Source organism: Cnephaeus nilssonii (assembly GCF_951640355.1).
Source record: "Cnephaeus nilssonii genome assembly, chromosome: 15".
NCBI lineage: Eukaryota > Metazoa > Chordata > Mammalia > Chiroptera > Vespertilionidae > Cnephaeus > Cnephaeus nilssonii.
Window position 1 is genome coordinate 44,386,012 of NC_137086.1, and position 25,622 is coordinate 44,411,633.

Consider the following 25,622-nt stretch of genomic DNA (forward strand, 5'->3'; position numbering starts at 1 on the left):
CACTGGACCTCAGAGGAAGTGGGAGCTTGTAAATTCATTCGTGGTGCCGGCCTTTTAAGAGGAGCAGCTGGGTCTCCAGCAGAGCCTGTGTGTCACTCAGCCCCAATCTGCACTGATTGTTACAGCCTGTAGTTCTTTTTTTTTTTTTTTAAAGATACTTTATTGATTTTTTACAGAGAGGATTGGAGAGGGATAGAGAGTTAGAAACATTGATGAGAAACATCGATCAGCTGCCTCCTGCACACCCCCTACTGGGGATGTGCCCACAACCAAGGTACATGCCTCTGACCGGAATCGAACCTGGGACCCTTCTGTCTACAGGCTGACGCTCTGTCCACTGAGCCAAACCAGTCAGGTCTGCCAGCCTGTAGTTCTTACTGCCTGTAGGGACTTCTTTCCCCAGCTCTGAAACCCTGGGTTGGAGGTCTGGTGTGGGGCTGGGACCCTTCCCTCCTCTGGGCAGCCTCCACACACGCGATCTCCCTCCTGATTAAAAAAGTGGCACACTCAGGTGCCAGGCCAGCCTGTTCTGAGCCTCAAGCCCATTCGCGCCTCCTACCAGTCTTAATGTGCTTTCTTCTTTACTTCTCTAGTTGTAGTACTTCCACTCAGCCAGCTTTCCCGTGGTTTTGGATGATAGTTGTTCTGTATTTTAGTTGTAATTTTTATGTGGTTGTGGGAGGCAGCAAGTATTGGCGTTTACCTATGCCGCCATCTTGGTTCCTTCTTATTTGTTTTTGTTTTTAAATATTTTTATTGATTTCAGAGAGGGAGAGAGAGATAGATTAATGATGAGAGAGAATCATCGATCCATAGCCCCCTGCATACCTCCTACTGGGGATGGAGTCTGCAATCTGGGCAGGTGGCCTGACCAGGAATTGAACCCTGACCTTCTGATTCATAGGTCAATGCTCAACCACTGAGGCACACTGGGTCAGGCCCAAATTTACTCTTTTAATGATGAGAACTAACTGTTCAAGGTTTACTGGCAGATTCAAATTAAGAGATAAGTAGTAATGGGAAAGAGGTCTAAAATATAGTTAATATTGGGAAAAATAGAAAGAAAAGCTTTACTTTTTATGAACTTTGATGAGATTGTTATCAAATAGGAAGCTATGTGAGTGGACATTTTAATACAAATGTTAATATGTATGTTAATTCAGTTAATAACTTAGTATATGTTCCTTCAAAATTATTGTTTTAGAGAACAGAATCTTGGCATTTTCTTCCTCAAGAAATCGACTCTTCCCACACCTCGGATACATCTCACACCAGGTTTAATGTGAGAGAGGAAGGGACAGATGCGGCAGACTTCCTCTCTGTGGAGGAAGGTGTATTGACCCAATCAGAAAATCAAGTAAAGAAACGCAACAGAGGTCTCTTTTGTTCTCCATTGCTAGGTAATGCCTGTTTTTTCCCCTTAAACTAGTATTAATACCTCACATTTATAAAATATTTACTTTTGGGGGATTGCAAGTCCTTCATTTAAATCCTTTCTTGAGTTAAGGAGTTCTGTAAAGATATACTCAAAGATATTAGCTTATTTCTGGTTTCCACAGCTTGTGTAGTTATGTTAAATGTGCAGTTGCCCCTCATTTTATCATACGCTATTGCTCACAGAAGGCAGAAAGTTGATAACTTCCTCTTTAGTAGGTATGCCTTCTCAGTTCTGAATTTGTGGACGTTTTTCTTGGGGTAAACCAAGTTATCCTTTATTATTATTATTATTATTATTTTTATTTTTATTTTTAATCCTCACCTGAGGATATTTTTTCATTGGTATTTAGAGAGAGTGGAAGAGAGAGGGAAAGACAGAAACATCGATGTGAGAGAACCACATCGGTTGGTTGCTTCCTGCACAAGCCCCAACCAGGTCCCAGGCCGGGGAGGAGCCTGCAATTGAGGTACATGCCCTTGACCGGAATCGAACCTGGGACCCTTTGGTCCGCAGGCCGACGCTGTATCCACTGAGCCAAAGTGGCTAGGGCCTGTGTTATCCTTTGACTACTCGGCAATGGAGACCCATACTCCTTAAAATACAACCAAAAAAACAAATGTTCATGTTTACCTCATTAGATTCTTAGAATTGATTATGGCATATGTTGTTATTCTCAGTTTTCAGAACCAAAAATTTAGATACAGGGTTAAATGACTTGTTTGAGGTAGATCTTATTGCTTTGCTGTATATGGAACTGATTTATTAGCTCTTTACAAAAGGTATACTTTAAATGCCTCTCAAATAATCAAAATAGGAGATAGAATAAATTGTACTTTTACTACTTCGGATCATTGCAAATATATAAAAATGCTAAAAAATATATGGTAATTTAAATTTTTTTCATGCCTAAATCATAATTCAGACAAATATTTCTTTGCTTTTCCTTTCTTCAGATTTTGTTTTCAAAAATTGAAAATAAAATACAGTCCCACAATTTTTAGAATTCGCTTTTGTCAGAGAAATGGGTTCAACCTTGAAGTTGTCAAGAGTTTTTTAAAGGATCATGAATAGGAGTTAAGTTCTTTTCAAACATAAGCTAATGCTATCCAAATCAAAATATTAGTGCCAATGAATTCTGTGACGTAGATCATCAAAGTCAACTTTAATTTTAGTTTCACATTTTAAGAAATATGTTGATAACATTAGTGTTTCTTTGTGGGAGGAAATGGCTATGATAGTAGATGAAAGAAGGCTTTGCTATAATCAGGTTTTCGAAAGGCTGTCATGCTAAAGTGGAAGCAGCTTATTTTCATTCATTTATTTAACAAATATCTAAGTGTCTGTTTTATGTTTGATGCTAGGAATATATAGATGAAAGCTAACTCTTTTGGGAAGACAACCCAGTAAACAGAAACTAACAGTATCATGTATGAGTATTTTAATGGAGTACAGCAGGAGCTTGCAAATTACAGACTACAAGCCAAGGCCTTATTTTTTATGAGCTAAGAATGGATTTTGCATTTTTAAAAGGATTATAAAAAAAAAAAGTATATGCAACAGAAACCATATATGACTAACAAAGTCTAAAATGCCGTATTTTCCGGCATATAAGACGACTGGGCGTATAAGATTTTCCTGGTTTAAAAAGTCATCTTATACACTGGAAAATACGGTGTGTGTGTGTGTGTGTGTGTGTGTATAAATAAATATATGTGTGTGTGTGTGTATACACACACATGCCGTATTTTCTGGCATATAAGATGACTTTTTAACACAGGAAAATCTTATATGCCCAGTCGTCTTATACGCCAGAAAATACGGTATATACTACCTGGCCTTTTATAAAAGTATTTGCTAATCCTAATCTGGAGGTTAAAATGAGAATACATAAGTTTTTTTTAAACTTGATATAAGAAAGAACATTCAACTAGAGTCATTTAATAATGGAAAGGCTATCTATATATATAAAAGCCTAAGTGACTATTACACTGGGACAACTAGATGACCGGATGACTGGCCAGTACCTATGACATGCACTGACCACCAGGGGGCAATGCTCAATGCAGGAGCTGCCCCCTGGTGGTTAGTGTGCTCCCTCAGCCTACCTCCCCAAGCCAGCCAACCTCCCGTGGTCCCTCCCCCTGGAGTGGGCAAGACGGCCCCAATTGGCCCTGGTCACTGGCCAGGCCGAGGGACCCCACTAGAGGCACTGGGCCTCTAGTATAACAATAAAAAAGTGAGCTTAGCCCTAGTCCATGTGTCTCAGTTGGTTGGGCGTCATCCCTTGCACTGAAAGTTTGCTGGTTCCATTCCCATTTGTGGACACAGTGCCTATGTTGTGGGCTCAATCCCTGGTAAGGGATGTTCGGGAGGCAGCCCATCAATGTTTCACTCTCACATGGATGTCTCCCTCTCTCCCGTCTCTCCTGCTTTCTCCTCCTCTCTCCCTTTCTCTCTCTCTCCCCTCCTCTCTTTCTCCCCTCCTCTCTTCCTCCCTCTCCGTTTCTCTCTAAAAAAGATTAATAACAAAATGTTTTTTTTTAAAGAAGTGAGCTTATATCACGGCAAAATGTCAAGCAAAATTCTTTAATAAAATAATTCCAGCATTAGGTAGGAAATTGTGTGTCTGGCTTCCAAAATTTTTGCTAACATAAAGTTGTATAGCTCTAGCTTCTCATTTACATTTTAAATTATTAGAGCAGATCCCTGGATCTGATGGCCGAGGAAATTTTATCATTGCTATTTTGTTATGCATGAATACTACAGTCATTGTGGGGTATATAAGTCTCACCAATGACAAATGTCATATTGAAAACCAGTGCTGAGACAAATACCTCAAAAAAGAGTGGTCCAGGCTATCACAGTGTCCAAATGTGAGGAAATGCGGGGTCTTTGTTAAAAGACCTTAGGATTCTTAGAGGGTTGGAGGACTTATGAAGGTTATAAAGGATTAAGACTGAGTCTCTAAGCAAAGGCCAAAGAGGAATCATACCAGTTAGTCCTTGGTGGTAAAGGTTTCTCATTTTTAATTAAATCATTCAGTAAATAAGTAATAAACAATTCTATTTTGAATGCTTACTAAGTGTAGCAGGTATTTTGCTGGGCACTGAAGATATCACTGTGAATACAGCAGACATGGAGTTTTCAATCTAGGTGGAAAGCAGATAGGCTAAAGATTAAAACAAGAGTGTGGTAGTTACGATAGGGAAGGTGTACAGTATTATAGGCATTCTGAAATTAACGTAAACTATGGCAACAGAATTACAGCATATTGATAGAACCATTTAGTTTTAGCAAAATATCACCCATCCAGTTAAATTAATATTAAATAGGATGCTGTTGGTTGTACAGATTTGTTTCTATTAATGCTTAATTTTTTGTTTTGTAGTTGTATAAATACTATAAGAGAATACTGACTTTATATTTAGTATACATTCAAGGGCATTCTAATAATTACTTAGGTTGGCATTCAGGAATTTACAACAGTTTTTTTCCCCCTTAAATCAGTAATTCTCAAACTTTTTGGTCACAGGACTACTTTATACACTTTAAAGTTACTGAAGATTCTAAAGACCTTTTGTTTAATGTGGATTAATCAGTTGCCTCCCGTATGCACCCCAACCAGGGATCGAACCTGAGACCTAGGTATGTGCCCTGCCCTGGAATCGAACCCACAACTATTTGGTGCATGAGATGACGCACCAACCAACTGAGTTACCCTGCCAGGGCCTTATTATTTTGAATATAATTTTGACCCTCAGCACCTCCTGAGATTGTCTTAGGGATGCCCAGGAGCCCATGGAAAACACTTTGATATACAATGGAAAGAAGCACTCATAATGGTTAATAGCACTTGTGAAAAAGTTCGTGCTTAGGCTCAGATCTCACTCTGCCACTTAGGCTTTTTGAAGATGGACAAATTACTTACACTAATATTTCTTTTTTTCCCTTAATATTTCTTAAGTTTTGTAATCATGTTTCCTTACCTATAAGATGGATATAATGATACCCATCCTTCAAGGTTGTCATGAGGATTAAGTGAAATATTGTATGTTTAGTGCCTGGACCTTGTCAGATAGTTGCTGCTGCTGCTATGTTGTTATACTAAAGTTTGTAGAAACTTCCAGATGGCAGCATGTTTAGGTTCTTTAAAGTATTATGTGAGTGCTAAACAGTTATTTTTAGTATTTCCAACATTTTTATATTTGAAACTTTGCAGTCCTACAAGACAACTTTGCTTCTCCTGATTTGCCTTTGCTGACATGTTTGACACAAGACCAAGAGTTTGGGCCTGATTCCATATTTCACCAAAGTGAACTAGATTTTGCACCTTTGAGGTAGAATGATTTTTTATTTTTATTTTCATGTAACCATTCTACTCTTGCTTTTCTTGTTCTTAGTTGTTACTAATATTAATGACTTCAGCCTAAGTTGAGACTTTGGGGTAGGGGTTAGATAGTTTCAGCTCACTCTGAAGGTAACATGCACCTAAGTCAGTGGTCGGCAAACTCATTAGCCAACAGAGCCAAATATCAACAGTACAATGATTGAAATTTCTTTTGAGAGCCAAATTTTTTAAACTTAAACTATATAGGTAGGTACATTGTTATTAACTTAATTAGGGTACTCCTAAGCTGGCCTTTGCTAAAAACTCAAGGGGCCAAAGAGGCACATGTGGCTCGCAAGCCGCGGTTTGCCGACCACTGCCCTAAGTTAAGACATGATGCGTATCAGTTTGGCATAATAACATATGTATGTGTAAAAATGAGCCAGTTTACTGTAGTGTATTTAAAAATAATTTCTAATATATTCTAGCTTTTCAGGCATATTTTAATTTAGAAGGCACACTGGATTTTTCTTATTATAAATCTCCCCTTTTGCTTTCCATCACCCAACCCCATTTTGTAAAAAGCATTTATTTCATGGTCACTAACTTGTTTGGCACTCTCATTTTGGTCAGCTGATATTGAATGAGCCTTGTTATCTTTCCTTACCTTATAGCTGTGAATATGAAGTAATAAGGTTTTTTTCTAACAAACATGTCCAAATTAATAATTATTTCAAATTAATGTCCTTTAGAATAGTCATGATGGGAGACAAGTTTGGAATTCTCCAAAACATTTGGAATTATCCAAAAATATAAGTTTTCCTTTTTTAGAACTAAAAAAAAGGCACCTTAAATTAAAAACTAGGTGTTTACTGATGTGCCCTTCTGCTATATATTACTTTTAAATTACTTTTATGGAAAGTGTTTTGTAAACAGTAGTCAACCAATGATTAGATTACTGTTGTATTTTTTTTTAGGGGGAGGGAGTAGATAACTTCTTAAGTGGTTTTCAAGAGCATAATAAATGACTAGTAAAAGAGCTAATGCAGGTTAAATGAATTTTAAATTTTCATTTAAAGAATATTTTTTTGCCGATATGAAATTACTCATATATTTGACAATATTGTTTTAGAGAAGTCTGAGAAAATATTAGGGTCACAAATGGTAGTGTACTTTTCTGTTTATAAAAAAATTTGCCTTGTTCAGTCATTAGTCATTTTAAAAGAATTTGAAATTAGAACTTTGTTTTTCAACACATTGTGGAAATAACCTCGATAACAGTGACATATCAATTTTGTATTTTTTCATGTTGGTATTGAAAAAAATAAATGTTTTAAATATGTAACCCTTTGTTTTTTTAATTGTATATTTTCAGGGGAATTCCTGGTAAGTCCGAAGACACTGAAGGGTTTTCTCGACCGGCAGAAGTTAATGAAGCTTTATTCCAGGCAACCTCAGAAGTAGCTTCAGACTTAGTTAACAGTCGCTTTAATGTATCTCAGCACACACTTATAGGGAGTACAGATGTTGAGTCTCAGGGCTCTTTTTTACATCCTGAGCAAGAAACCAAAGAAGAGACTGTTTTAACCTATACAGTTGATGAACTGAAAACTGCCAAAAACTCTGATAGTTATGGTGCTCTTTGTTCATATATGTCATGGAAGATAAAAGAAGTTACACAGGAGCCAGAAACCAATTTAGCTGATAAAGATCAATTTTCTTCAACTTCATCTGATACAAGTGATGAATATGTAACTCCTAAAGAAAGTGACAGTTTTGATGCTTCTTGTTCAGATGTGCACTATTGGAAACAGGAAGCTTTACAGCTGTCCGAAAAATATTTAACCAGTAAGGACCATGATTCCTGCTCAGATTCATCTGATAAAATTGATAAAAATAAAAGTCCTGAGGGGAGTGACAATTTTAATGCCCCCTTTTCACTTATGCCATGGACCAAACAGGGAGCTTCACACCATCCAGAAACATGTCTAGTCAGTAAGGATCATGTTTCTTTTCCACATGAAATTGCTCCTCATTTTAATAATAAAATGTCAAATTCTTTCTTGCATTGTTTGTTAGAAAAGAGTGGGAAAAGGGTTCCCTTGATGTCTGGTAGTCATTTTGAGAATGTTTATTTAAGGGCTCCAGCTGAGAATGAGATGAAACAAAAGATGGTTTCTTTGGAGTGTTATGAAAGAAATGAAGGTTTGGGGAAAGAATTATCTCAATGTTTTGAACTAAAGGAGAATAGCAGTACTTTATTATTTTCAGAGGTGTGTCCCAGATCTTCAGAAATAGAATATATTGAGAATGTTGTAGTTCCTGATAATTCCTTAAAAGTTTCAGAAACACATACTCTCTCCAGGGGACATGATATCTCTAATGTAGAGACTTTTGGTGGTCCTCTTCAGACTATTACATCCAGCTTGGATGTGATATCAGAACAGCTATATTTTCAAGAGGAAAGAAACCAAAGGGCAAGTGCTGCTTTTGGAGGGAAAAATGTTGATGCTACTGCAAATGTAGCCTTTGAGGCAGTTATTGCCTCTATTGAGATTTCCAAGGAGGGAGAGTACAGTAAAGGAAATCCAAACTGACATCAATAAATCTATGACAAATGACAGCCAAGAAGGTAAACCAAAAAATTCAGATATTTTCCTATTAAATTACTAAGATGAAAATTATTTCGTTGATAAACTTAACTTAGTTATCCATACTATCAATCTACTCCCAGGGTGTTTGAACCAGAAGCTTCAAAGCCATTGTTGCATAAAAATGATGATGATGTTAGCTCCCTGTACTGGTTTCCTAATATAAAATCATTCCCCAGTGCTCCTCAGGAAATGTTCATTGAGCCACTTTCTTTTATTCCAGAGCTTAAGTCACATGTGCCTTTAAGTGAAAAATCTCACAGCCAGATTGTTGGTCTTTGCAAAACACAGTTTTATTTCAGTGTGATGTAGACAATGAACCATTTCTTCCCATTGGGAAGATAAAGTATTTTTCTGCTCTTGACCTTGCAGAGAAGGCAGGATCTTCAAACATTATTTACCCACTGGAAGTATCGACTTCAGATTCTTTGTTTTCGCAAGATTTAAAGCAGCAAACCTTTGAAGAAGTTGCAGATTCCTCAAACTATATTTTGGGTAAGAATGTAAATTCTTAGTCATGTCATTGAAGGTCCATCTGCAGATATAGGAAGCAGCTTTTCAGCAAACTTGGTGACATATGATGCAAAGTAACAAGGTACTTTACCAATGATCAATGCTGCATCATTAATTACAGTTGGTCAGTAGACATTGCTGAAAGCTGATATAGGCCTAGGTGAAATTCTTTGGCCTATGGGTGCCAAATCCAGTTTTACAATACATACAATTATGCAAAATGACTCCTGTTTTGTAGAGGGCCTGCAGGGGAAGGCTGAATCTGACATCTGTTCTCTGGGTGATGATATTGAATGCTGTAGCCTAGATGAAAATGCTGTTGTATGCAGTGAAAGATCTACTGAACTACAAAGAGAGGTGAGATACAATAAAATGATAGTTGGGGAAAACATGGTCTTTTCCAGTTTTGTTTCAGGAAATGGCATTGTTACTTGTTTTTATTTTACTTGTTACTATTTCCCAGATATGTGACCAAGGTGACGTGGCTGGGAAGTGCATTGAGCTAGCAGGTTTAGAAAATATGCTTGATGATCTAGAAATTTGTGATGTCTCCCTGCCTTGGCAATCTGATTTACAACTACCATCGGAGGAAGAGCCTGTAAGTTTTTGTATTTGACATTTCTTATGGGGAAGGGAAAGAAATATTTCAGTTGAAAAATAGGGGTAAAAGTGCCCATTTATGTCCTCTAATAAAACGGTTGCCAACTGGTGGTCCGCGAGGTCCAGAAGGTTGGTGATCTCTGGTTTAACCCTTTGCACTCGCTTGCTTTTTTCTCGATTCCTTTATTCTAATGCTAACTGTGTCGAGTCACACCCGACATCTGAGTGCAAAAGGTTTTAAGGAAACCTTTGGAGCAGCGTTTGCCAATTAGTGGTCCGTGGATCACTGGTGGTCCGTGAGGTCCTAAAGGTTGGCGACTGTGCTCTAATACCAACTTGTGACTTGTAATCTGGTCTTCATCTGATATGTAGGAATATACTTAGTTAATTTGTTAGAGATTGGCATAAAAGAAATGTTGGTATTTTGTAGACCGTAAGACTTAGTGAATTCTGTGGTGTCTTGGAAAAAGCCATCCTTTGGTGCCTCCAGGCCTTTATCCCAAGCATCTTAACGTTTCCAAGTTGTGCTAGCAAGAACCTTTGGGACAGGGTTAAAAATGGAGACATTGATTTGTGCTTTTTTCCCCTCTCTGGTCTTCAATGTACAAACCTTGGAATAGACCTTGGAAATATTCAAGTATTTTTATTTATTTATTTACTTATTTATAATTTAAAATTTTTTATTTATTGATTTTAGAGAGAGAGAGAAAGGGGGGGAGAGAGATCAATTTGTTGTTCCACTTATTTATGCATTAATTGATTGATTCTTGTATGTACGGGGGATCAAACCCAAAATCTTTGTGTATCAGGACGACCCTCTAACCAACTGAGCTCCTGGCCAGGGCTCAAGCATTTCTTTTTAGGTGTTCCTGAAAGATTTTTACTTCAGAGGTAGCTTGAAAATTATAAGAATCTGTTGTTTCCCCAGGAAAGATACTGAGGTGCTTAATGTCCAAACTAGTCAGTGTTCCCAAAGGAAACTAACTACCTCCTTCCCACATAAGCAACATCCTCATGTATTACTATGTTCCATTCCTCTCTATATCATTATTATTGTGTGTGTGTACTAGAAAATTATAACTTTGAGGTGTTATAAAAATTGTTTCAATGTTTCTTTTATACAAGGCTTTATTTTCCTTGATCTCTGGAATATTCCTCTGGTCCCTTTGCCCATCTTCTTTTGTCTGAAACGGTCAACTCTAACCTGGATCTCACTTCCTTATAATATATCCATATTTCCTGTTAGTCATTAAATACAGTTAGATAATATATGTGGTGTACTTAATGTTACTTTCCTTTTCCTGTTTTCCCAAGTATAAGAGTGTATGTTATTGGAAAACAATTAGTTTGGGTTGCAACCATATTTAGACTATTAGGTTCAGACATTTGATAAAAGGAAATGAACAAAGATATACTGATGAACTTTTATTTATAATTTGTTGAATTTAAAAATATTTTAATATAGAGAACTATTAGGCTAGTTTTATTTTCTTCTAAAGTAGGCATTGTTTAATTCTAACTTTCAGTGTAATAACAGTGGGGATGAAAAGTGATAACTGTGCTCAAATACTATGCTAAGTTTTACTCACATATATCAGGTAGGATTGTTGAGGATTATTATCATCCCCATTTCTATAATTGACAGAAAGTTAAGGAACTTGCTCATGATCACTTAGCAAATAGGGGAACTAGTATTTGAAACTAATCTGTGTACTTAACCATTATGCCATTAACTCCCTGCCTTTTTGGCTATTCTTCAGTGAAACCAATGCCAAGATTTTGCATTATTTTGGCCGGAATGATGGTTTTGAAGTCAGTTTCAATAAGAATGAGAAACAAAATCTGATAAATTTTAAACAGTGTTTCTAATATACTAGAGGCCTGGTGCATGAAAATCATGCACTTGCGGGGGGGTCCCCTCAGCCCGGCCTGTGCCCTCTCACAGTTCGGGAGCCCTTGGAAGATGTGCCGGAGTGGGCCTACGCTGTCAGATTGGACATCCTTAGCGCTGCCATGGAGGCGGGAGAGGTTCCTGCCACCACTGCTTTGCTCTCCAGCTGTGAGCCTGGCTCAGGGCTTCTGGCTGAACAGTGCTCCCCCTGTGGCAGTGCACTGACCACCAGGGGGCAGCTCCTATGTTGAGCATCTGCCCCCTGGTGGTCAGTGCTTGTCATAGCGACTGGTCGTTCGCCGTTTGATTTGCATATTAGCCTTTTATTATATAGGACTAGTAGCCCAGTGCATGAAATTTGTGCACATTAAAAGGGAATTAATTAGAGGAAATATTTTAATATTGCTATTTGCCCTTTCTCTATAATAGACGTGTCCGGCTGGCCCCACCCCCATTGGCGACACCAAGACCTGGCCGGCCCCACCCCCATCAAGCCCCGCCGGGCAGGGGGCATAGCCTCAGGTTTTCCATCCTGGCAACACACAGCCTCAGGTCCCTGCTGATAGGTTGTTACGGCATCACGGCGTGACAACCATGTGCATATTAGCCTTTTATTATTAAGATTATTAAGATATGCATATATATTAATATGTTTTTATTGATTTTTAGAGAGAGAGAAAGGGGGAAAGGGAGAGAGAGAGAAACATGGATGAGTCAGAAACATCAATATTGACTGACTGCCTCCTGCACACCTCACACCTGTGACTTCTTGTTGAATGGGTTGATGCTCAACCACTGACCCACACTGCCTGGGTGTTTTGTTTTAATCCTCATCTGAGGATATGTTTTTTAAAAATTGATTTTTAGAGAGAGGAAGGGAGGGAGGGGTGGAGGAAGAGAGAGAGAGAGATGTGAGAGAGAAACATTGATTGGTTGCCTCCCATATGGGCCCTGACTGGGTATGGAACCTGAAACCTAAGTATGTACCCTGACCGGGAATCAAATCGCAACCTTTAGATGTCTGGGACGATGCTCCAACGAACTGATTCATCTAGCCAGAGCTCTACTATTTTTGATAGTACTGTACAATTTTTATAACTTGCATCAACTTTTTCATGTGGATAAAATATATTTTAAAAATGAAGATATCCTATATAATAAAAGCCTAATTTGCAAATTGTCCCGTCAGGCGGTCATTTGACCAGGAGACCGGGAGTTTGACCACTCGCTATCATGTGCACTGACCACCAGGGGCGGCGCGGAACATGGCGGGTGCTGGCAGCTGGTGGCAGTGGAGGTGCTGCTGGCCCCAACGGGCCCTGACGAGAGCGGGACAGCGGCAGGATGGTGGAGCATGTGAGCGGGTGGCTCCAGGCCAAGGCGGGTCTGAGGGCTCCCCCCTAGCCCCATCCATTGCCCCGCAGACAGCGACCAGCAGTGGTGGCAGGGGGCGGGGCTGCCGCCCAGCTCTCAGGCACTGAGGGAGAAAGGGCAAATAGCAATATTAAATATTTCTTTTAATTATTTTCCGTTCAATGTGCACAAATTTGTGCACCGGGCCACTAGTGTTCAATTAATAGTGATTCACCGAGATTAACTCTGATCACATTTCAAATTTTATTTGTCCTAATTTGGTGAAAAGTTGTATGTTTATGTACTAACATCACCAGTAATGGTTACTGATTTCTTTACTAGCAAGGACTTGTTGGGATTTGTGTTTTAGAAACTTCTTTTTCAGCATTTAACCTTTACTTCACTATCAGTTTATATTTCCCATGACTTTTGTTTCAAGAAATTTGAGGACTTTTTATTTCTTTTTTTGGTTAATCCTCACCTGAGGATATTTTTCCATTGATCTTTAGAGAGTGGAAGGGAGAGGGAGAGACAGAGAGAGAAACATCGATGTGAGACAGATATATCGATTGATTGCCTTTCGCACGCCCCTACCAGGGTCTGGGATCGAGCCTGCACTGAAGTATGTGCCCTTGACAGAATTGAGCCTGGGACCCTTCATCTGTGGGCCGTTGCTCTATCCACTGAGCCACACTGGCTAGGACAGGACTTTTATTTTTTTAGGAACTGATCACAGATACAGTTTTCCCATGCTTTTATTATTCTAAACATTTGTGTATTTCTTAAAAATGGGAAGAAGGTTTTCTCCTACTTCCTTTTCTTTTTTCCTTTCTACAACACACTTCTCCCTTTTAAAAAAATCCTTGTGCCATAGTTCAGATTCTGCAATGATCATACTTATCATAAGGAGAAAAACACTTCTAGGTCTCCTATACAGAACCTCAGAATAATTTATAGAGCATTCTTGGAATTGACCAAGATATGACCTATATATGTATTCAGGAGGATTGGGAATATAATCTTAAGAAACTGGTATAACTGCTTAATATTTATTTTCATAAAAGTGAGGTCTGTATTTTAACAGATGTCTAAAATTAATCTTCTTTCTTTTTAAAAAAATCTCTTTTCATAGGACATTAGTCAGTCTTTTTCATCTGTATTGCCTCCATTTGTTCCTCATGAGCCAACCAGAAAGTTGGAGTATCACTCTTCAGATCTCAGGATGTTGAGGGTATCTCCCGAGATTGTGCCAAAGACTCGCAAACATTTACCAGGTATGTGGAAAAGGTGATATTAAATGACCTTATGACTAGCTTGTTAAAAATATCTTGCTATGGCTATTTTTTTTATATTTGAACTCCTGCAGTTATGTTAACTTTGGATTAAGTGTATTTATAAATGCACAAGTCTCTCTCATTAGATGAATCTTTTGACTTAATTGCTTTCCTCATGACAGTGTTTAGAACCGAATTACATGGACAAGTCTGAATTAGCGTCAGTTTGTTTCTATATTCCTTTCTGTGATTTGAAGGGGGGGAAATTAATTGAGCACGAGAGGACAATAAATTTGTAGAGAGGAAATTGAGAGCTCAGTTCTGAGACAGAAAGCAAGGTAATCTTACCTGCTATGGGTTGTGGGGACAGGAGGAGAAGTTTTAGGGACTTAGAGGAGAGTGGCTTGGGTGAAGGCTCAGAATTTATGTTGAAGTGAATAGGAGATGGAACTGACTAAAGACAAGCAAAAGGATTTTCAGGTAGTTCTGAAAAGTCAGTTGAGGTCAGAAATGATTTTATAATGTCAGCCTGTATAGCATCTCTCATTTTTCTCTACTGAAACTCAGGAATGGAGAAGGTTAATTACAGGATTGATCCTTGGTAGAGGGATTTGTGTGTGGTGGAAGGACAGGATTGATCCTTGGTAGAGGGATTTGTGTGTGGTGGAAGGACAGCAGTGGGAGGGAATAAGTGAGGGAAGAGTTAATCAGCTATTTGTTTCAGCCTGCATTGGAAAAGAAAAGAAGTCAGGAGAATTGTTAGTCTGGAAGAAAATGAAGGAACAGAGGTTTATTTATGAAGTTGAATACAGGAGGTGGGTATGAGTTACTGAGAGAGCTAGAAGAATGGGTAGTTTTGGTCAGAGTAGGTTAGTACATTTAAATTTGTATCAGTTTGAAGGGTGATAAGATCTATTGCTTGGCCCTGAGGGGATTGGTTAGAAGTTGAATAAAGACCACTGGGATAAAGTAAATTGAGACTTTAGCTTTTTGGATTAACTGTGTTTAAATATTTTCTGATTTTTGTGGGGTTTGGGGTTTAGGAAAGCCTGTGCACCAGACCTTGAAAAAGTGAATGGGAGCAACTGGGAGTTGTAAGAACATGATAGATGGAGGACGGTATTGAAGCTATGTGTGGCCTAAACCTCAAGAAAGGAGGTTTTGTTTGTATGTTTTTTGTTTATTTGAGAAAGATAGAAAATAATGGGAAGGAATTCATTGTGGGGTTGGTAGTAATGTCCTTCTATTACTGATTTTAGTAATTGGAGAGTTACCTTTTATTGTAAGTCTAGCTGAATTTTGTCAATTTTTTGTTGAACTTTTCAAAGAAATTGGTTTCTCTGCTTTTTCTAATTTTTCCTTCTACCTTTTAAATCTCTATTTACTACCATTTTAGTCTTTATTATTTTCATGCTTTCACTTGCTTCAGTTTTGATTTGAGCTTTTTACTGTTTCTTAAGGTGAAAGGTTAAGTTATTGATCTGAGATCTTTCTTTTTTTTTTTTTTAAATATATTTTATTGATTTTTTACAGAGAGGAAGAAAGAGGGATAGAGAGTTAGAAACATCGATGAGAGAGAAATATCAATCAGCTGCCTCCTGCACACCCCCTTCCGGGGATGTGCCCGCAACCAAGGTACATGCCCTTGACCGGAATCGAACCTGGGACCTTTCAGTCCGCAGGCCGACGCTCTATCCACTGAGCCAAACCGGTTTCGGCGATCTGAGATCTTTCTAATTCAGGTGTTTACATAGATAAATTTCTAAACACTGCATTAGCTGCATGCCTTAAGTTTTGGTTTGTCATACTTTTGTTTTAATTCATCTAAATATTTCCTAATTTCCATTGTAATATTTCTTTGTTGTTGACACTGGTGATCTGGAGGTGTGTTGTTTAATTTCACATACTTATGAGTTTCCTTTTGTTATTGAGATGTCATTCCATTTTTTGGAGAACATATACTTTGTATGATTTCAGTTTTTAAATTTTATTGAGGCTTGTTTTATGTCCTAACATATAGTCTATCCTGTAGAATGTACAGTTTGCACTTGAGAAGAATGTGCATTCTGCTGTTGTTAGGTGGTGTGTTCTATACATACTTATCTGCTAGTTCTGGTCAGTTTATAGTGTTCCAGTCTTCTGTATCCTTGTTGATCCTTTGCCTAGTTGTTTTCTCCATTTCTGAAAGTAAGGTATTGAAGTCTCCAAATATTAGTGTTTGTTTCTCCCTTCTTTTCTGTTAGATTTGCTTCAAACATTTTGAGATATGATATTAAATGAATTTATGCTTATATTTTATAATTTATAATGTCATATGCCGTGATGAGTTAACTTTCTTTGTGTAGTTATAAATTGACCTTTAATTCTAGTAACATATTTTGTCCTAAAGCTTTATTTTGTCTTTTTTCACAAATAAATATGTTGTTTTATTTTATTTATTTATTTTTTAATTTAATAAATCTTTATTGTTCAGATTATTACAATTGTTTCTCCTTTTTGCCCCCATAGTTCCCCTCCACCCGGTTCTCACCCCACCCTCTGCTTTTACCTCTCCCCCACTGTCCTCATCCATAGCTGTACGATTTTTGTCCAGTCTCTTCCCGCACTCCCCCACACCCCTCCCCCCCCAAGAATTGTCAGTCCACTCCCTTTCTATGCCCCTGATTCTGTTATATTCACCAGTTTATTCTGTTCATCAGATTTTTTATTCACTTGTTGATAGATATGTATTTGTTCATAATTTTTATCTTTAACCTTTTTCTTCTTCTTCCTCTTCTTAAAGAATACCTTTCAGCATTTCATATAATACTGGTTTGGTGGTGATGAACTCCTTTAGCTTTTTCTTATCTGTGAAGCTCTTTATCTGCCCTTCAATTTTGAATGATAGCTTTGCTGGGTAGAGTAATCTTGGTTGTAGGTTCTTGCTATTCATCACTTTGAATATTTCTTACCACTCCCGTCTGGCCTGCATAGTTTCTGTTGAGAAATCAGCTGACAATTGTATGGGTGCTCCCTTGTAGGTAATTAACTGTTTTTCTCTTGCTGCTTTTAATATTCTCTCTTTGTCCTTTGCTCTTGGCATTTTAATTATGGATGTGTCTTGGTGTGGTCCTCTTTGGATTCCTTTTGTTTGGGGTTCTGTGCGCTTCATGAACTTGTAAGTCTATTTCTTTCACCAGGTGGGGAAAGTTTTCTGTCATTATTTCTTCAAATAGGTTTTCAGTATCTTGCTCTCTCTCTTCTTCTGGCACCCCCATAATTCTGATGTTGGTACGCTTGAAGTTGTCCCAGAGGCTTCTTACACTATCTTCAATTGTTTTGATTCCTTTTTCTTTTTGCTTTTCTGATTGAGTGTTTTTTGCTTCTTTGTATTTCAAATCTTTGACTTGATTCTTGCGATCCTCTAGTCTGCTGTTGGGTCTCTGTATAATATTTTTTATTTCAGTCAGTGTATGTTTAATTTCTAGTTCGTCCTTTTTCATATCCTCAAGGGTCTCGCTAAGTTTATCGGCCTTTTCTAGGAAATTCTTGAAAAACCTTATAACCGTGGTTTTGAACTCGATATCCAGTCGTTTGTTTTCCTCCTTTTCTTTTGTTTGTGATCTGTTACTTTGTCTCCGCATTTTCGCTGCTTCCCTGAATTGGTAGGGTAGCTTTGTGTGCTAGGTGTCCTATATGGCCCATTGTGTCGGCCTCCCCAGTTACCTGAGGTGGACACTCTTGGTGCATCCCTTTGTGGATTGTGTGTACAGCCTTGTTGTAGTTAAGTCTTGATTGTTGTTGGTATCACTGGGAGGAATTGACCTCCAGGCCAGTTGGCTGTGAGGATCAGCTGTGTCTACGCTGGAAGAACTTCTGTGCTGGAGACAGCCTTATGAGACAAGACTTGCAAAATTGCAAAAGCCTCTGTGCTCAGCTTGGATGGGGCAGAGTCTCAGGGCAGAGCAGACAGTCTTGGCTTCCTGTCAGCCCTGCCCTATGAGGCCCCTGGGTCTCAGTGTCCCTCGGTAATCGCTGCAAGCACCTCTGAGAGAAAGCCGCCCTTGAGTTTCGCCCGCTGCCAGACAGTCCAGTTTCTCCCCCAATGAATCTGGATTCCCAGATTCTTGCCTGGAACTGGAGTTCAGCGCAGTCGGGAGCTTCCGGTTCTCTGTAGCTAGAGAAAGCCAGCGGCACACTCAGCAGTCAGTCCACTCTGCACACACTTGCGCGCGCGCCTCCAGACCTCTGCCTTTCGCGGCTCCCCTGAGTGTCCGCCTGACAGTCCAGATTCCCTCCATAAGAGCCTGAGTCCCCAGGGGCTCGCCCGGAACTGGGGTTCAGTGCAGTCGGAACTGGGGTTCAGTGCAGTCGGGAGCTTCCGACTCCCTCCCGCTAGGGAAAGCCAGCGGCAACCTCAGCAGTCAGTCCTCTCTGTGCGCACTCGCGTGCGCGCCTCCAGACCCCTGCCCGCCGTGGCTCCCCCAAGTCTCCGTGTGCCTTTCTCTCTACCTGACAGTCCAGATTCTCCCCGTATGAGCCTGGGTCCACAGGGTATTGCCTGGAATTGGGGTTCAGTGCAGTCGGAACTGGGGTTCAGTGCAGTCGGGAGCTTCCTTCTCCCTCCCGTCAGAGAAAGCCAGCCAGGCACTCAGCTGCCCTTCCTTTCTCTACGCGTGTCTCCGTACCTCAGCCCTTTGCAGCTCCTCTGATTCTCCGTGAGCTTTTCTCTTTCCTTCTAGTTGTAGAATTTCCACTCAGCCAGCTTTCCTGTGGTTCTGGATGATGTCCGTAATGTCTTTTAGTAGTTTTGAAATTGTTGTGCGAGGCAGCAGTTTAGGTGCTTACCTATGCCGCCATCTTGGTTTCTCTGCTTTATTTTGTGTTTTATCAGTATACTTGCTCTAGCTCTTATGGTTGCTGTTTGTATGACATCTTTTTTTATCCCTTTACTTTCAACGTAGCTATATTTTTAATCTAAAGTACATCTTTAGCAAATAGCATATAGTTGGATCTTTTTTAAATGTAGACTAATAATCTCTGCCTTTTGATGTAATTGTTTAATCCATTCACATTTAATGCCATTATTGACAAGATTGGGTTTACATTTTCTGGTTTACATATGTCTCATGTCTTTTTTGTTCTTCTTTTCCTACCTTAATGCTTTTTATTGAATTGAGTGAATATTTTCTAATGTGATATTTTAAGTTCTTTAGTGATATTCCAGTGTTATTTATTTATTTACTTATTTGTGCTATTTATTTTTCTTAATCCTCACCTGACTTTTAGAGCAGGGAAGAGGGAAAGAGAGACAGAGAGAAACACTGATTTGTAGTTTCACTTATTTATGCATTCATTTGTTGTTTCTTGTATGTGCCCTGACTGGAGATCGAACCCACAATTTTGGCATATTGGCATGATGTTCTAACCAACTGAGTTACCCAGCAGGGCTGAGATTTTTCTTATTTCTTTTCTTTTTTTTTAAAATATATTTTATTGATTTTTTACAGAGAGGAAGGGAGAGGAATAGAGAGTTAGAAACATCGATGAGAGAGAAACATCGATCAGCTGCCTCCTGCACACCCCTCACTGGGGATGTGCCCGCAACCAAGGTACATGCCCTTGACCGGAATCGAACCCGGGACCCTTCAGTCCGCAGGCCGACGCTCTATCCACTGAGCCAAACTGGTTTCGGCAGATTTTTCTTATTTCTTGAGTTTGGCCTGTAATGCAATAAATTTTCTTCTTAGGACTGCTTTTGCTATGTCCCATAGATTTTGGGTTGTTGTGTTATCATTTTCATTTGTTTCAAGGTATCTTTTGATTTCTTCCTTGATCTCATTGTCAACTCATTCATTGTTTAGTAACATGTTATTTATTTATTTTTATATATATTTTATTGATTTTTTTACCGAGAGGAAGGGAGAGAGATAGAGAGTTAGAAACATCGATGAGAGAGAAACATCGATCACTTGCCTCCTGCACACTCCCCATTGGTATGCCCGCAACCAAGGTACATGCCCTTGACTGGAATCAAACCTGGGACTCTTGAGTCCGCAAGCAGTAACATGTTATTTAGCCTACACTTCTTTGTGTGTTTTTCAGTTTTCTTGTGATTGGTTTCTGGTTTCATACCATTATAGTCCTAGAAGATGCTTGATATGATTTTCATCTTTTTCAATTTATTGAGACTTGTTTTGTTTCCTAACATGTATTCCATGTGCATTTGCAAAGAATGTATATTCTGCTGCTTTGGGGTGAGATATCAATTAAATCCATCTTATCTAGTGTGTCATTTAATACCATTGTTTCCTTATTGATTTTCTGTCTGGAAGATCTACCCACTGATTTTGAATGTCTTAAAATTCCCTACTATTACTGTACTAGAGGCCTTGTGCATGGATTTGTGCACTGGTGGGGTCCCTTGGCATGGCCTGTGAGGATTGGGCTGAAACCGGCAGTCCAACACCGTCTGCCGCTCCTGCCTTGGGATTGTGCCTAGTCAGTCCTGATTGAGAGGCTCGCGCCGCCACAGCGGAGCTCGCCAGTCTTGAGCCCTGCATCTGGCGCCCCACAGTCAGCTAAGCGGTGCTTCCACTGTGGGAGCACACTCACCACCAGGGGGCAGCTACTGCGTTGAGCTTCTGCACCCCTGGTGATCAGTGCACGTCATAACGACCGGTCATTTGGTCGCTTAGGCTTTTATATATGTAGATTACTGTCGATCTTTTTCTTCATATCCAACTAGATTTGCTTTATGTACTAGTATTTAGGTGCTCCTATGTTGAATGCATACATGTTTATAAGTGTTATAGTCTCTTTTTGGATTGTCCCCTTTACCATCCTATATAACAAAAGGGTAATATGCAAATAGATGGAACGGCGGAACGACTCGTTGCTATGATGTGCACTGAGCAGGCAGACAAGCGAGTAATTAGGGGTAATCAGGCAAGCAGGCAGGTAGAGCAGTTAGGGGCAATCAGGCAGGCAGGCAGGCAGATGGTTAGCGGCAATCAGGCAAGCAGTGCGGTTAAAGGGCGATCACACAGGCAGGCAGGCAAGTGTTTAAGGGTGATCAGTCAGGCAGGCAGACAGCGGTTAGGGGTGACCAGGCAGGCAGGCAAGCGGTTAGGAGCTAGCAGTCCCAGTTTGCGAGAGGGATGACTGACTGCTGGATCAGGCCTAAAGCGGCAGTTGGACATCCCCTGAGGGGTTCTGGATTGCGAGAGTGCATAGGCTTGGCTGAGGTGGGATCCCCCTCCAAATTTCATGCATCAGGCTCTAGTAATGTTTTTTTGTTTGTTTTGTTAATCCTCACCTAAGGATATTTTTCCATTGATTTTTAGAGAGAGATGGAAGGGAGGGGGAGAGACTTAGAGAAACATCAATGTGAGAGAGAAACATGATTGGTTGCCTCCTGCACCTGCCCCGACCAGGGCCGGGGATTGAACCTGCAACTGTGGTAAGTGCCCTTGACTGGAATCAAACCTGGGACCCTTCAGTCCATGGGCTGATGCTCTATCCACTGAGCCAAAACCGATTAGGGCCTAGTGTTCTGTTTTGTTTTAAAGTCTTTTTTGTCTGATATAAGTATTGCTACCCCAGCTGTTTTTTTCATTTCCATTTGCATGAAATACCTTTTTCTTTTTTATTTCTAATATATTTTTAGTTATTTCAGAGAGGAAGGGAGTGGGAGAGAGATAGAAACATCGGTGATGAGATAGAAACATCGGTGATGAGAATTATTACTTAGCTGCCTCCTGCCTGCCCCCTACTGAGGATCGAGCCCATAACATGGGCATGTGCCCTTGACTGGGATCGAACCTGGTACCCTTCAGTCTGCAGGCCAACACTCTATCCACTGAGCCAAACCAGCTAGGGCTCCATTTCTTTACTTGTAGTCTGCGTGTATCTTTCATTCTGAGGTGAGTCTGTTGCAGACAGTATATACTAGTATATATGGGTTGTGTTTTCTTATCCAGTTAGCTAATCTATGTCTTTTAATTGGAGCATTTAAGCCATTTACAATTAAAGTGATTATTGGTAGGTTCATATTTATTGTCATTTTATTCTTTACTAGGGGCCCGGTGCACAAAATTCGTGCACGCAGGTGGGGGAGGTCCCTCAGCCCAACCTGCACCCTCTCCAATCTGGGAGCCCACAGGGGATGTCCTACTGATGGCTTAGGCCTGTTCCCTGTGGTTCTCTGCTCTCTGTGGACCTGCCTGCTTGACACCACCGCAGGCCTTGGTGTCTGCTCTCTGTGGGGGCCTGCTTGCCCTTAGCTGCTGGGGCCAGGGGCAAGCAGGGCCCTGCTGTCTGCTCTCTGGCTCGCCACCACATGGGCAAGCAGGGCTCTGCTGTCTGCTCTCTGGCTCGCCACCACATGGGCAAGCAGGGTCCTGGTATCTGATCTCTGTGGGGGTCCTGCGGGGGACTGCTTGCCCCTCGCTGCCACAGCCGGGGGCAAGCAGGGCCTTGCTGTCTGATCGCTTGCTGCAGGGAACGTTCCCGCCCCGCCTCCGGTTGCTTGCACACACGCCGGGTGGAGCACCTGGGTCCCAGGGATATTCCCGCCCTGCACCCAGCTGCTCCGGGCCTACGCACAGGCCTACAGGCTTATAGTGGCCTGGCTCCCGAGGACGCAGGCTGCTTGGCACCGGCATCTGCCCTGCCTCCGGCTGCTCTGGGCCTATGCACGAGCCTATAGGCTCAGAGCGGCCTGGGTCCTGAGGACACCTGTCCCCAGGATGCAGGCCACTTGGTGCCAGCACACACGCAAGCAGCTACCCCAGCCACTCCAGCCTGAGTATGCAAATTAACCCGCCATCTTTGTTGGCTTAATTTGCATGCTCACTCCTGATTGGCTGGTGGATGTTGTGGGGGTACCATTAATTTGCATATTTCTCTTTTATTAGTGTAGATAACTATGTTCCTCTAGTTATTTTTGTTCTTACAGAAGACCCTTTAACATTTCTTGTAATACTGGTTTGGTGGTGATGCACTCCTTTACTTTTTTCTTGTCTGGAAGCTCTTTATTTCTCCCTCAATTTTAAATGATAATCTTTCTAGGTAAAATGTAGGTCTTTGCTTTTCATCACTTGTTAATCCTCACCCAAGAATAATGTTCCATTGGTTTTTAGAGAGAGTGGAAGGGAGGGTGAGAGACAGAGAGAGAAATGCCGATGTGAGAAAGACACATCAATTGGTTGCCTCCCTGACTAGGGCCAAGGATCAAGCCTGCAGCTGAGGTACATGCCCATGACTGGTATCGAACCCCAGACTTTTCAGTCTGCAGGCTGACACTCTTTCACTGAGTCAAACTGGCTAGGGTGCTTTTCATCACTTTGAATATTTCATGCCAGTCCCTTCTGGCCAGAAATGTTTCTGTTGAGAAATCAGCTTGACAGTATAGGTGCTCCCTTGTAGACAGCTGTCTTTCACTTCCTGCTTTTAAGATTCTCTTTTGTCTTTAACCTTTGCATTTTAATTGTGATATGTCTTGGTGTGTATCTCTTTAGGTTCATGTTGTTTGGGACTCTCTGTGCTTCCTAGACTTGTGTATCTTTTCTTTTAACCAGGTTAGGGAAGTTTTCAGCCAATAATGTTTCAAATATGGCGTCTATTTGCTCTCTGTCCTCTCCTTCTTGTACCCCTGTGATGAAGATGTTATCATGTTTCATGTTGTCCCACAGGTCCTTTAAATTATCCCCATTTTTGTTGTTGTTGTTAATCCTCACCTGAGGATATATTTTCCATTGATTTTTTTTTTTTTTTTTTTTTTTTAGAGAGAGTGGAAGGGAGGGGGAGAGACACAGAGAGAGAAACATCAATTAGTTGCCTCCTGCATGCGCACTGATGGGCTAGATTTGGAACCTGTAACCCAGGTATGTGCCCTTGAGCGGGAATCAAACCCATTACCCTTCGGTCCACAGGCTAACGCTCTAACCCCTGAGCCAAACCCACCAGGGCTACTATCCTCATTTTTTACAATTCTTTTTTTTTCTCTTCTGATTGGGTGTTTTTTTTACCTTGTCTTCCAAATGGCTGATTCCATCCTCTGCTTCATTTGACCTACTATTTATTCCTCCTAGTATGTTCTTCATTTTAGTTATTGTATTCATTAAAAAAATATTTTTATTGATTTCAGAGAGGAAGTGAGAGGGAAAGAGAGATAGAAACATTAATGATGAGAGAGAATCATTGATTGGCTGCCTCCTGCATGTTCCATACTGGGGATCAAGCCTGCAACCCGGGCATGTGCCCCAACTGGGAATCAAACTATGACCTCCTGGTTCATAGGTTGATACACAGCCACTGAGCCATGCATGCCAGGCTCTTCAGTTTTTTAATGTTTTCTATGTGTTGTTTTTTTTTCCATTCTGATTTTCACAGCCAGATGTTATGTGGGTGCCTCTTTCCAGTTCTGGTGCTCTGGGCTGGTATGCTTGGTGTGAGGTCAGAACCCCACACTCCTGAGGGTGAGCCTTTGCAGCTGAGATATCCCTCTAGAATCTCAGCCACCACTAAAAGGGAATGGGGCCAGCCCTTTTTGTGTCTCCACTCTTTCTGCCAGTCTTGGTGTTGCTTCTTCTGTAAATCCTTGATTATAAGTCTTCTCTTCATCTAATCTTCAGTTGATTATGCAATTTGATCGTTCTTTATTTTAGTTTTAATTTCAATTTGGTTCTGGGAGGGGATGAGTATACCTTCTACGTACTCTGCCACTATTTTGAATGTCTTCTCTTTTTTTCTGATTTTAATTGAGTCCTGTCTCTTTTTTTCTTGGTAAGTCTAGCTAAAGGTTTGTCAATTGTTTATCTTTTAACCCTTTGCACTCGCTTGCTTTTTTCTTGATTCCTTTATTCTACTCGGGATTTAATTTTTTAAATACCCCAGATTTTACAAAGCACGGCAGTAGAATAAAAAACTGGAGTTTCTTTTCATACAAACTTATTTATTTGGATTTTTTTATATTTCAAATTATTGATACATTCAATAACCGTCACACTCGACATCCGAGTGCAAAAGGTTAAAAGAATCATATCTTAATTTCGTTGACCTTTTCAGTCTTTGGCATTTATTTCTGCCCTGATCTTTTTTATTTCCTTCCTTCTGCTAACTTTGGGCTTTATCTTTTTTTCTAGTTCTTTGAGATATAAAATTAGGTTATTGGAGATTTTCCTTGTTTCTTGATGTAGGCACTTGTTCCTATAAACTTCCCTCCTAGAACTGCTTTTATTGCATCCCATAAGTTTTGGGATGTAGTATTTCCATTTTCAATTGTCTTGGGGGTATTTTTTTTCTCTCTTTATTTTTTCTTTGACCCATTAGTTGTTCAGCTCATTAATATGTTTTGATTTATTAATTTCTTGAGCCTTTTTTTCTCACAAAATTTCATAACTCATATCCTTCTAAAGTTACTCTGCAGTGTACATTATTTTCTTTCAGTTTTCTTGAAGTTAATACTTGATATTTCTACTTTATTGCTTTACAGTTCAGTTCTCATCCCATTCTATTTCTAGCTCCTTATTTGAAGCACACCAGTGGGTTTAGAATGGCAGTCAGTTGTAGGAAAAAGAGTTCAGAATATTTA

The 25,622-nt window shown here is 40.1% G+C and overlaps 1 protein-coding gene across 2 annotated transcripts in view; it reads left to right on the top strand.

Annotated features, from left to right (window-relative positions):
- The window catches only part of ALMS1 (ALMS1 centrosome and basal body associated protein), a 151,710-nt gene that overhangs the window by 27,108 nt on the left and 98,980 nt on the right, over positions 1-25,622 (top strand). Inside the window, exons 3-9 of one of the 2 annotated variants that reach the window (XM_079792033.1) lie at positions 1,205-1,400; positions 5,658-5,775; positions 7,141-7,760; positions 8,789-8,911; positions 9,168-9,286; positions 9,393-9,527; positions 13,906-14,047. In XM_079792033.1, coding sequence (XP_079648159.1) covers positions 1,205-1,400; positions 5,658-5,775; positions 7,141-7,760; positions 8,789-8,911; positions 9,168-9,286; positions 9,393-9,527; positions 13,906-14,047 — 1,453 coding nt within the window. The remainder of the gene's footprint in view (positions 1-1,204; positions 1,401-5,657; positions 5,776-7,140; positions 7,761-8,788; positions 8,912-9,167; positions 9,287-9,392; positions 9,528-13,905; positions 14,048-25,622) is intronic. The other variant, XM_079792034.1, reaches the window with a different exon arrangement.